At 36.7% G+C, this 13568-nt stretch overlaps 1 protein-coding gene across 2 annotated transcripts in view; it reads right to left on the bottom strand.

Moving 5' to 3' along the window:
* Window positions 1-13568, bottom strand: part of ADAM10 (ADAM metallopeptidase domain 10) — a 109672-nt gene that overhangs the window by 2648 nt on the left and 93456 nt on the right. For both annotated transcript variants that reach the window (XM_072962338.1, XM_072962337.1), the window contains exons 12-15: window positions 12755-12938; window positions 11935-12043; window positions 11245-11465; window positions 1305-1431 (exon numbers count right to left, since the gene is read on the bottom strand). In XM_072962338.1, coding sequence (XP_072818439.1) covers window positions 1305-1431; window positions 11245-11465; window positions 11935-12043; window positions 12755-12938 — 641 coding nt within the window. The remainder of the gene's footprint in view (window positions 1-1304; window positions 1432-11244; window positions 11466-11934; window positions 12044-12754; window positions 12939-13568) is intronic.

Below are 13568 nucleotides of genomic sequence, written 5' to 3'. Positions count from 1 at the left end.
ACAACTATTAGATTAATATGGATTGTGTAGACAGAATCCATGATGAAGAAATTGCTGAGTGTCTTTGAGCAAATGACTCAACCTCTCTGAAACTGAGATGACTAGCCTATAAACGAGGGATATAACTAACTCATATAGTGTGCTGTGAGGATTATATGATAATTCATGCAAAAGTGATCAACGCTTTTTGTGAAGGTTCAATAAACAACAGTTAATAGCTTTTTAATTTTAACAGCTAGAATTTACTTCCAGTGAAATTAAAAGAACTGTTTCATTGAATGAGACCATGATATATATCTAAAAAGTGTCAAGTGGCCCCTGGAAATTCCTAAGAAACTGACATAAGTACCAGAGTGCCAGCGTAAATTTATGGAAAGCAGTAACATCAAAATCAAATTTCCTCTGATTCCCACCAAGGTGACTACTGAGCTCTCTTGCCTCAAGACAGGTAGATGCAAGGGAAGTGCTGAGGGAGAATGGAGAGAAGTATAAGGAACCCCTAGTTTTAAACTATTCTGTGTGGGGTGGTGGACTTAGCCTGAAGCAAGAGCCTTCGGTGAGCACTGCGTGTGTGCAAGAGGGAACTGCTGCTGTGTAGCTCAGGCTCTCCTCCGCCATGGCCTTGGGACAGTGTCTGCCCCACACCTACAGTGAACACGCCTACACACCCCCCGTCCAGGTGTCCCAAGGGCAGTGTGGAAGCCACACAGTGGGGAGGGGGAGGGAGAAATAGGTAGGGCCTAAATAATCCGGAGCAGTCACTTCCTTACCCTTCTGTAAATCCCCAGAGCTCAACTAAAGAGGGTCTCCTCCTAGCCCTGTCTCCTGACAGGTAAAGGGTGGAGACAAAACCTGAGGAGTGGTTTTCAGAGATGGAGAGTAACTACTGTTTGGTGACTGAAGCCTCTATCCTAAAATTTCCCCAAAAGCATCATCCCTAGGGAAAAGGAGCTTATGTGCCAGAAAATCTTTCAAGAGCATGAACATTAACAACAATAACAGAAGTGTAACTACTAGAACAGAAAGACCAATAATTTAAAAGTAGCCTATCATAATAAAAACAAACAGGGAAGATTGTAGGATATTAAAAAATATATATGTATTAGCATTAAATTGGCAGCTTTTAGCTAGATGGGGTTGATTTTAAAAACACACTTAAAAATCAACCAAATAATTCATCCAGTAACCCCATTCTCAAAGAGAAAGTACTATAAATCAGTTAGTGAAGACTCATTTATAATTCAGCTCTACTTGCTGAATGGTCCTGAGATATAAAACCACGTACCTCGCTCAAGTGGTCTTACCTGGAAGAGGTTTAGGAGGAGGCAACTTTGGATTACTACTTGGAGTATGAACACTGCATATCTTAATAAAACCAGCCATTAACATGATCAGGGCGATTCCCATCAGTAATACTGCCCACCAATAAGCCTAGAAATAAACAGATTTTTCCACTGAAAAAACTATAAAATATTTTAAGATTTTTTATATTATATAAAATATACAATATAATATATTACATTTTAATTTTTAAAAAACATTTGTTAGTTGGGACTTGCACAGAGATAAAAGTACATATATTCTAATTTCTTTAAGTATTAAAAAAAGAACAAAGGAGAAAACAAAAATTACCCATAATTTCACTTCCTAGAGGAAACCACTAAATCTTACTTTCATTTCAATCTCTTTTCTATATAACTATGTTTGTTATATATACAGATAAACACAAGTGCAAAACTATGGACATTCTGCACATAGTTTATATTGTATTTTCCCATGTTGTTACATATTTTTTGATTTAAATATTTCCTTCTTTTCTTTTGTCTGTTACTCTTACAGACTTTGTTTGCTTTTTATATCCTCCAGTGACTAAGAAGGTATATAACTTGCTTTAAATTCTACTACTAGATAGATTTTTAAAATATTCTTTAAATCTATATTTTTTTCTAATTCTTAAAGTTGACATTGAATTCTATCTTTTTGAGGTCCCTTTTTCCCTGTTTTTCTATTTCATTTGGAATTTCAGACCCAGACTACTGTTATTAAATGATTTTTACATATCTTAGTTTTTATTATATTTATATATATAAAATATCTATTATATATTCACTTACTTAAAAGTTAACTGTCTTCTTTAATATGAAAACTGGAAGGATATACACATTCTAGAAGCAGGCAAAGTTTACCTCTAAGAAGGTACTAAAAATTTCACTTCCAACTTAAATCATATTAAATAAATCAATTAGCTAAACAAAAAACCTTCAAAAATTATTGTCATAATCTTATTTACAGAAAAATTACTGTTTTCATTCATAATAAATTATAAGCCTGTTTTATTATTCAAAATGTTCAAATTTTGTTTTAGGATAGCATGTACAACATCATACAAAACATTAACAAGTTGAAAACTATGAACCTTCATATTGGCCTACACAGACTGTTATAATACATACATAGTTATTGCTATTACTGGCAATTAAACTCCCATTTAAGATGTCCTATAATCTGAGGCTTTAAAACAAACAGCCTACTACTTCTATACTGTTTTTTTTATAAAGCAGTAACAATGTAAAGAAATACAAGCTAAAATAAAAGTGAACACTGTGGCAAAATACCCCAAGCCACTTTTTCCATGTGTGCATAAAGCCTTTCCTATATATATATACACACACACACACACACACACATATATATATGTAATATACATATATTTCTTTCATTTGTTTAATTCTGAAAGAATCTCAAACTTATAAAAAAGTTCAAATATGGTACAAAGAAGTTTTTTAAAATCTGGAATCATCTTAGAGTAAGTTACTAGCATGATGTCCTGTTTACACCCGAACATTTCAGGCATATAGTTCCTACAACGACGAGTGTTTTCCTAGATAATCACAGCACTATCATCAAAATCAGGAAATTAGCACTGATAAACTACTATCATTTAATCACAGACCTCATTCAAGTTTTGCCATTTGTCCCAATACCACCCAATTCAGAATTGTGTGTTGCATTTAGCAGCCATGTTTCCTTAGTCTCCTGCAATCTGGAAATGTTGCACAGTGTTTCTTTAGCTTATAAAACCTTGACAGTTTTAAAGATTATAGGTTAGTTATTTTGCACTGGAATGTCCCATAATTTGGGTTTCTCAGATGTGTCTTTTTTATTACATTCAGGTCATACATCTTGGGTAAGAATATCTCAGAAGTGACGCTGTGTTCTTATTGCATCCTACCAGATGACACGTGACTTTGATCTCATTACTGATGATGTTAACTTGATCGCTTGATCAAGGTGTTATCTGTGAAACTTTACCAGAAAGATACTCTTCTCATTTGTAGTCAACGTGTATTCTATAGGAACATAATTAAAAACTATATAAATATCATATTCTTCCTCTAAATTTCAATTTATTCATTTATTTATTCCTTCATGGTTTCCGATGTTCCTCAGTGGGTTATAATCCATCACTATCAGTACTGTGTCCTTGGGGCATGTCCCCACCATTCTTTGAGCACTTTCTTTCAGACACAAGAAGTTCCAGGTTCATCTTGTTCCATCCCTGCCCCAGCCTTAGATCAGCCATTTCTCAAAGGAGCCCTGGTTCCTTGTAGAACTGCCCCTCCTATGCAGACACACTCCTCACAATACTTGTATTCTGACATCCCAAGCTAGTCACCCCTCCACAGGGTACACAGGGCACCCTTCCCTGTGCCAGTACAGCTCCCCTTACTGGGCATGGGTGCCTTGCCTTGCCTGGCCTCACCTAATGCCTTTAGGAGTGAATTGTTCAAGAAAGGAGAAGATAAGGGGTAATGTGATTCATTTAGCCTTACGGCTGAAAGATTTGATCTTTTAAAAGGAGAAGCTACAAATCTGAATTTTTATGTGAAATCTGTTTTTAAATGCTAGCAACTCATTCAAAATTTCTAAAACCAATAGGCAGACCATACAAGACATGTTTGCAGAGCCAAATCTGGCTTGCATACCACAACTTTACAATCTACTTTTCAGAAGCCATTTCTTGTATCCTGCTGAGATTGCCAGATAGTTTTCTAAAATTTTCTTTTGGTTTCTGTAGAAAATAATATTCAGAGCACTGCTCCTCCCTGTGAGTTTTTAGAATAATATTCCCTTGTTATATAAATTTTCCATAAGCTCCTATTGTTTCCTCTGTTTTATTCATCCTCAAATATTGGCCCCACTATTCATCAAAAGGCAGGGTGTAAGTCCTGCCCTCAGTCTGTCAACTAGAGCGTCAGTTGATTTCTCCTTTCATTTCTGCCTACCGTCGCATGCAGAACTATATGCACAGCTTTGGTCCTAGTCTAAGCATCCAGAGGCCTTTTAAATGTGACATTTAATGAAGTCTGGCCTTCCTCTACCTTTCCTGTCTGGATCTCTAACACTCTGACCTAGTAAAATACATTAAGGACCAACATCACCAGCTTGTACTGCTACAAGCACTCTTCCTGCCCTATACCAGCGGTTCTCAACCTTGGCTGCACATTAGAATCACCTGGGAAGCTTTTACAGCTCAGTTACCTGGACTAAATCCCAGACCCCAACAGGGCAGAAGTGAGATCCTGACATCCACAACTTGGTTCAAGCTACCCAGATGATTCCATTATGCATCCAAGACTAAGAGCTACTGGTCTCCACCGAAGATCAGCAAACTTCTTCTATGAAGGACCAAAACAGTAAATACTTTAGGCTTTGTGGGCCATACGGTCCCTGTCATAACTACTCATTCCTGCCACTGTAGTACAAAAGCAGTCAAAGATAAGACACAATGAAGTGTGGCTGTGTTCCAGTAAATGTAACTTACAAAAACAGGGAGCAGAACGGATTTGAGCCATAAGCCATAGTCTGTCAACCCCCATTTTATACCCACATACAGCATATCAGTTTGGGAAACTGTACCTAAATGGATACCACTCAACACTAGCTCTTTAGTTCTACCTCTTTATCCTACTGAGAGTTTAGGGGGAAGCTGTAAACATCTGACTGATTGTAGAGAGATTCCTGTGACTAGGAAGAGCTGCTCAAATAATCAGCATTCACATGGCAAAGGAATGGTTCCCGTCTCTGAGTACATCTAAGAATGATCTGGTATGCTTATTAAAACAGACATTCTCAGGCCCAATCCCAGAAATTCCAATTCAGTTGTTCTGGTGGAGGGCCCAGGCAACTGCATTTTAAACAAGCGTGCCCGTGACTAGGGTGCAGATGAGGACTTCTTACTCAGTGAGGACATGCTGGCACTGTGGCACAGGACCATGTGAGCAATGCAGGAAGTTTGGCATACACAGCCTGCATCCATCAAATGCCAGCAGAGCCCCTCAGTTACTCTGACAGCTACTGTATATTTCCAAATACCCTCTGGAGAGGCGGTGTCACTTCTAAGGTGATCCGATCCATCAGCACAAAGGGAGAAGGGTCCTCCTATTAACCTTCAGGCGGATGGGCTAGTTCAGTTACAGGAGATGCACTTCTGTCCCTGATGTTCATTGTATTCTGACACCCCTCCTTTCAGTCTTTCCTGCTCAAAATCATCCACACAGCCATCAGTGTAACAGCTACTTAAAATATGAAACTATGTCACTCTTCTACGTATAACCCTTCTTCAAAAGCTTCCCACCAAAGATCTCCAAGATAAATCATTAAGTGGGAGGAAAAAAACAAAACTTGAGCACACAATGGACTGCAGCACAGTGTATAATTGATTCCACTACTTTTTGAAAAATTTTTATTTTTTTATAAAAATACAGTTTCTAAAGGATTTTCAAGAAACTCATCTTGAGAAGACTGGGCTCCAGGGTAAAAAGGTTTACTCTGTCAATTAGAAAAAAAGATAATCACCCTTTCAAAAGGGAAAAAGAACAAAAATTTTTATTTAAAATAATTCATACTTCAGTGATTTTTTTCAGGTGCTCCCTCTTTATAAAACACCGACCTGTACTCTCTACTTCTATTAGTCCTTAAGAACTGACTTTGGCATCGCCTCCTTAACGAGGCCTTCCCCAAACAGGTCCACCTATTTTCTGTGAAATTACCATGCAGAACTGAAAATAGGTTTCTGTGCACTTCTCCACTCCATCCCAAACTGGATGCAAGCTTTTTGAAGTTATATTCTACAAACTCAGTACCTACCCTACAGAAAAGAACCTGTTGGGCTAGTTATTACTTGTGAGTTGTTACTCCAAATACTGACTTTTCGAAACACTTCTACCAGTTTATTTATTATGTCTAGACTGCCCGCACATACAAATAGCGCAAAAAGGCTCTTACAACAGAGAACATAAAACACAATAGTTCTGAAACCTCTTCTAATACTGGTTCTTCAGTACCTATCCAGTCTTAAATAGAGATGCAACTAGTCTAGCGTAGAAGACACAGACTGGAGAGAGGAAGCCTGGATTTAATAATGGTTATAAACTTGTAGAAAACAAAGGTCAGAAGGACCAAGTCCCAGTTTAGATCAACAGACATCTACCAAAATGTGGCACCCAGCACCTTGAGAATTTCCAGTCCCTTCTAACAGAGTTCTTGGCTTTCCTCCAGAATTTTCCAGGTAACTACATATCTTGAAAGCCCAAAGTTTGAGATGTTTTAATGACAATGATAGTAGTTTTTCAGAAGAATATCACAGCAGACCGAGGACAGCAAGAAAAAACTAAACAAAACAATAGTACATTTGAGAGTGTACCACCTTTGGTACAAAGGATTTTTCTAATGCTCCCTTTAAAAGAGAATTATCAGAGAGTGGTTAATGCTAAATCGCATGTTTTCTCTTTCACACATACTATAAAATCCAGGAAAAGATTACCAACCAGGCTAATAAATAAAAATATGTGTTTCATCTCAAAAGATCACAATTTGTCCATTGGTTAGACTCTAAAGAAAGAGAGAGCTGTCATTCATTCAACAAACATTTAATGAGTGTAAATTATGCACCAAGCTCTTGTCTTTCATAGGTACAAGGGTGTTAAGTGAAACTTAAGAAACAAAGAGAAGACATCCAAAAGTTCAAGAAAAAGCCTAGAAGCTAACAAGCACTGCATCAAGTCTGAGGAAATAATTCTACATAAAGAACAGACAGATGATGTTCAATATATCCATTTATAAGGCCAAAAGAACATAAAGGAGAAAAAAGGAGCAAAAATAACAAACCAAAAGGTCAAAATCTACCAGTCTAATTTAGTATATACTATTATAATAGTTTTCTTTTTAATTTAATAATCTAAATAAACAAAAAGGATCTACTGGATAATGAAACAATAAACCAGGTACCAACCAAAACACTGTTGGGGGAAGGGGCAAGAAATTCACTCAAGTCTCTTCAGACGTAAGGTAATCTTTACTGTTTTTAAGATCTCCAGAATAAAGTCAACCATATAATCCTTTCAGTGAATGTTCCAGTATCAGCAACTCTCATTCTGAGCAAACACACTCTAGGCTTCTTATGGGTCACAAGACCACGTGAGGCCCACAGTTCCTTGTCATGATACTGATTATGCCATCCCGCAAGGGCAGAAAGCCTCCTCCTATCCTTCAGAAGATACCACTGTCCGGACTTTGACTAAATGTTCTGTCCTTCAGCACCCCACATGCCACCCCTCATACCAATCTGCCAAGCAGAAAGCAACTGGCTACTAATCTTGTTCCTTCAAACTCAGCCTGGGCAAACAGAATAAAACACCACTGAGAGAAACCTGAAAACATTACAACTTCAAAGTTCGGGTAACATGTATGACTTTTATAAATTATGACATGTAAGAAATCTGCTTCCATCCATCTAGCAAATGCTCACTGACTCCTTACCATATGCCAAGCCCTGTGACAATACTGCATCCTTGTTAAAGGCTCATTAGTGATAGCTACGTGGCCTCTTCTATGAGGCAACAGAGGACCCTAGAGATCCACAACCACCTTCCGTTTTCAACATAGCAGGATGACAAAGTAGAAAATTTCTGTTACAAGTCTTTTGAGAAGGAGCCAGGACATTGCAGAGACTGCAAAAACGGTTCCCAAACTTTAACATGCACTGTCACCTACTGACTCAGTGGGTCTAGATGGGGTCTGATAATTTGCATTTTTATCAAGTTCCCAGGTGATGCTGATGCTGCTGGTCAGGGAACCACACTCTGGGGTACACTGCTCTGGATTAGGGGCTGATAAATATTTCAGGCTTTGTGGGGCCATACAGTCTCTGTTGCACCTGCTCAAAGGGTAAAAGCAGACACAGACAATATGTAACTGAATGGGTGTGGTTCTGTTTGATAAATCATTATGGGTAACAGAATTTGAATTTCATATAAACTCCTGCTAAATCTGAACAAAAAAGAAAAAAAGCAATAAACAGGCGATTATTTTAAAGTGTGGGGGAAATACAATGATAAATTTGAAAAAAATCAAGGTCAAAGACAGTTTTCTATGTCAAACCTAAATAAAAGATGCAGAAAATGTGAACACATCAATAACTATGAAAAACGAAAAAGAATTACTAATGTCCTGACACTCATTTAAAGAAAAGGTGACAGAAAATGAAAGTCTAAACAGATTTACTGGTGAACGCTTTCAAACTTTTCAAGAACTAGGTGACTCCTTGATAAATGCAAAGGAAGTCTATCATTATCTCCTGGCCAGACACAAAGGAGGCACTCAGCCTACATCAAACATTATTGTCAAAAACAACTTTTCCCCAGAAAAAAAAAAAAGGAAAAATCTTTTTATCATGTCACTTCCACAGTATCAGAAGCAGTCAGTAACTTAGGCCCTGAAGTATTAAACTGTCGAGGTTTCCCCCACTCTAAGCTCCACGAGGAAAAAAGATACCATAGTGCACTACTGAAAGGAGACAAAAAAGCTACCGGGTACCACTGGAAAGGGAAGTCAGTGAAACTAACCTCTTGTCCCTTTCAGAGCTTCCCACATCAGAGCATATTAATAACCTACATTACTAACTAGGACAAACGTAACATAACAAATTTAATGTAACAAATACAATGTAACAAAATTAACTCTGCTATGCAAGCAAACCTTGCAAGTAACACAAATGAGACAAATGATTTATAAGGAAATAGATGCTGGTTATCTTACTCTTTGACCTGGTTAATACCCACAAATGCAGCCGCAGACTAGCGGTAGTGTTCAGGCATTACAGACCATGCTATTAGGAAGAACGGCACATGAATGTCAACACTGATAAAAAGTAACAGCATTCTACACCATTCTACACTCACTTAAGACAAACTTGCACAAACCTAAACGTTTCAGAGCATACAGAAAGACTTCATATTGCTCAAATTCACTGTTAAGAAGCATTTCATTAAATCCTCAAATCTAAAATATAAAAAAAGTTAAAAATACTTTAAAAAAGATCATTTCTATTAAATATTTTGAAGATGGGAATAAATAAGCTTTTGAAACTCTAAATAAAATGAGTCAAAATTAGAGATAAAGAAGAAAAGTGAAAAAATATAATTTTTAGATGGTACGATTTACTAGATAGAAAACTTAAGCTATCTGGCACAACATACATTCAGCAGAACATAAGTCTGAGATCCCCACTATCAGATTTTTTTCTTTGAACACACTGTCTTTCATACTAGATAAGTATACCAGTTTTCAACTTTTTCTTATTAGAGATAACCAGAAAAAAGAAAATAAGAACTGGATCTGAGCTGAAATCAGGGAAGTAAAAGGACCAAAAAACATAAGCTACTTGAAGTCAGAGAACTGTCAATGTCAGAAGGATGATCTGAATCCTTATGTGATTCCAAGCCTGTATTCCTTCTACTTTACCATAGTGCCAGAGGCACCTTTAGCTTAACAGGTATTTTTTTTATAATACATCATACACCAAGCATAGGAGTATAAAAATGAGTAATGTACCACATTTTTAGGAGACCTAATCAATTGTCCAATTATTTGGTTTAAAACTTAGGTCTCCTAAATCCAACTTCAATAATTCTCCCACTACACAGTCATTACATATCTAAAAATCACATTTTAACATACAAAGTATTCTTCTTCTTTATATGTAATAAACACCGTTTTAATGCTAGAGATAATTCCAAAAGTTTTACTGTAAATTTTTACTACAATAGTACCAAAAAGGGCTGCCAACCCACACAGATGACTATTTTTGTGTGTGCTTTAAAGGTATCCTCAGTCCTGAACACATACAAAATATGTGAAAAATAATTTAGGAGCAGTGGAGGAGGAGGAGCTGAGTTCTAAGCCAATTTCCAAAGCAAACTTACTCACTTCACATATAGCACCTTCTCAAACACATCACTTGCACATTTCCTACTGGTATTTTTCATGTAAATACTTATAAATATTTAAATGACTTAAGACAATTAACTCTCACCAATCTTTTTCAAAAATTTCAGGTAATTCAACATCTGTACAACTGGGGAAAATGTGGGCTGAAAAGTTACATAGTTCAATAGATTTATGTTCGATGAACATCCATAATCATTAATAAATCTGCAAAAGACTCTGTATCTGATCTTACCCTGTTCAACATTTCCTATCACGGACAAGATGAAGACCCAGAAATTATACTGAAACATCAAAAAAAACCTTCAGAAAATCATCCATTTCTCTTTTACCTCTTCTGTTCGGCAAAGTAGAACCCACAGCAGGGTATCTGTCATACTGAGACAAGGGGGAAGCATAAAAAGCAAGCAGGGCTTTCCAAAACAACCTCAGGAAAAAGTCTCCTGGCAATGCTCTAATCATATGGACCAAAGGAGGAAGTAACCCATCCAGGACATTACCAGGGAGCAGAGTGAAACGGAATGACTTCCATCACCTACCAACCAAATCTATGAATGACACACATGTGGAGATCCTGATCACTTCAGAAGAAAACAATACCCAGGGATATTTGACTTTAAAAATCATTCTTCAGATAAAACACACTTTACCCTTGAACAACGTGGGGGGCAGTTAATCCACATATAACTCATAGTTGGCCCTCGATATCCACAGTTCCTCCGCATCTGCAGATTTGAACAACCAGAGACTGTGTACTACTGTAGAATTTACTGTTGAAAAATATCTGTGTATCAGTGGACCCATGCAGTTCAAACTCACATTGTTCAAGGGTTGACTACTTTCAGTATAAACAGGAAAGAAGTGACTTCCTCACAACACTGGTGACCTCTGACCAAGTAGAATGATGATCAAATCATTTTAAGATCAAGTTTCTTTATAAATAAAAATTACACTTACCACAATCCATTCAGCAATGTTTTCATAGAGCTCTGGACTGAAAATTGCTTTTTTAAGCCTAGCTAGAGGACCATCGGCATCTACTAATCTGCACCGCATGAAAACATCACAGTAGCCTCTAAAATCGTTGCATGGGGATCCAGGTTGCAGGGTGATGGTTCGACCAAGGAAGTACATGTTCCACTGCACAGACCCTGTACTGGCACAAGTTGATGGCTCCACTGGAAAAGAAGTGCCAAACATAAGCTGAAGACCAGATTTCTTATCGGGGTAGTTGGGAAGAGAAGGTGGTGGGGGGTGATGCCTAAAATCGTCACCGTGACGTTTATATAGACTTCGATTAGTTAGGCTGGTGAATACCACTGGTAATTCACCTTAAACATTACAATATAAACAAACAACAGCAACTCCTGATGTAGTGCCTACAATGGCTTTAACACCTTTTAACAGGGTTTATATTAATTATTGCCACAACACTGGCAGGTTTTGTCTAGTTTATCATTTTAAAAACACTGTAGGCACCATAATACTAGAAACACAATACAATGCTACATTTAAAAATTTCTCAAGAGGAACAGTTTTGCTGGAAATTATCTGTCCCAACTGTTTACCAAAGATTAACACTTAAATTTTAAGAGAAAATACGGTTTTTGAAACAGATTTTATACTCTTGTGTTTTAAAAGTCTTACTCTTCTTCATGCAGCAGACATGGCATAGCTCCTTATCATCTTTGCCATCAGAACTGGCACAGGTGCACTCCTCCAAGCCATATTTCTCACAGATAGAACCTGCACATTGCTGGGAGAAAAACAAAGGACCAATTACTTAATCCTTATACATCCCACCTCTTGTTCACAGTAATAGACAGATATAAGCCTCCAATGCTAAAATAATTAAGTAAAAGCATATGTAGGGGCAAAAAAAGCATAGATTAGTATCAGAAATGGACCATATAAATACACCTGAAAAAGTAAGCGCAAATAAGATAGTAAGTCTTCAAAGAAATGGTAACTTAAAAATCTAAACAAAACAAAAATGGAGGAAGAGATTAGATGAGCATCAACTTTATGCTGGTTATTATGGCTTCTTTCTAAGAAGCGAAAAACGAAATTTTCCTCATGTAAAAGAAAGTGATTATTTAGCCAAGAAAGTCTTAAAGACTTCACATTCAGAGGGAATGTTCTTCTATTTAGGCTGTTAAATATTAACTTATAAAACTTAAAAGCAGTACGAAGTCACATGCCTAGTTATAGAACTGTATTTCTCCAGAGAACACCAAACGCAAGTGGTAGAAAGATGAAAGACAAAGTCAACAACTAACGGAATGCCACCAGGCACTTCAGCCATGCAGTGCATTCATGGCTTTGTGAGGAAACAGACAGGGATATCATTGAAACAGGAACCAAGATTAATTACTTTTACCATGTAGTTTTAAGTGTCAACAATTATGATTCTGAAAAAGCAGGTTTCATAAAACTAATTTCAAAACATATGAAATTAAATGCTTACCCCATTAATGCACACTTGTGTATGTCTATTACAGTCCGTAAAGTTTGGTTTAGGATCAGACGCTGGGCAGAGAGCTGTATTGCCATTACACATTCCTTCTTTTGCGCAGTCTGAATCATCCCGACACTTCTCAGTTTTTGACTTGAATGCACACTGTGCTGTACAACAGGGACCTTGACTTGGACTAGAAAAACATTTAGGTGATTAAGGAAAATTGCTGGGATATTTCCTATATATATAGATACGGTCCTAATTTTTATATCATAGATCTCATCTTTTAAATGGTAAGTATGCTACTATTATACAACTTCAAATATTGGAATAAGAAGCTACTAAATTTCAACGTCCTAGTAAGTGCAGAAAGTGATTAAGTATCTTGTTTTAATAATAAAGGCATACTATACTTAGTATTCTTATTCTATTTGCCTTTAGTAAAAGGCTATAATGGAAAATGGATTAAATATGAGGCAAGTTATCACTGTTTTTCATAGATACACCATACATTGGTCAATTTATCAATTTCTCATATTTATATGCTAAAATCAAACTCGGATACACAGAACAAGTATTTTAAAAGTACTGGACAAACAATATTCTAGTGCTTTTATCTATCACTACCAAAATAATTTGACAAGTGAAATAATTATATGACACTAAGTTACAAGAGTGTATAGAATCCACCTTACCTAAATATTTAACATTAAGGTTCTAAAAATATGAACTAAAGTCACATTTTTTAAGTTAGGAATTAAATAACATGTATTTTATTCAGTGTCCTTTGCATGTCCTTTTTTAACACCCAATACACAATTAC

The sequence above is a fragment of the Vicugna pacos genome, chromosome 6, assembly GCF_048564905.1.
Source record: "Vicugna pacos chromosome 6, VicPac4, whole genome shotgun sequence".
Taxonomy (NCBI): Eukaryota; Metazoa; Chordata; class Mammalia; order Artiodactyla; family Camelidae; genus Vicugna; species Vicugna pacos.
Note: the sequence above shows the minus strand (reverse complement) of the source record. Positions and strands in the feature narration are given on the sequence as shown.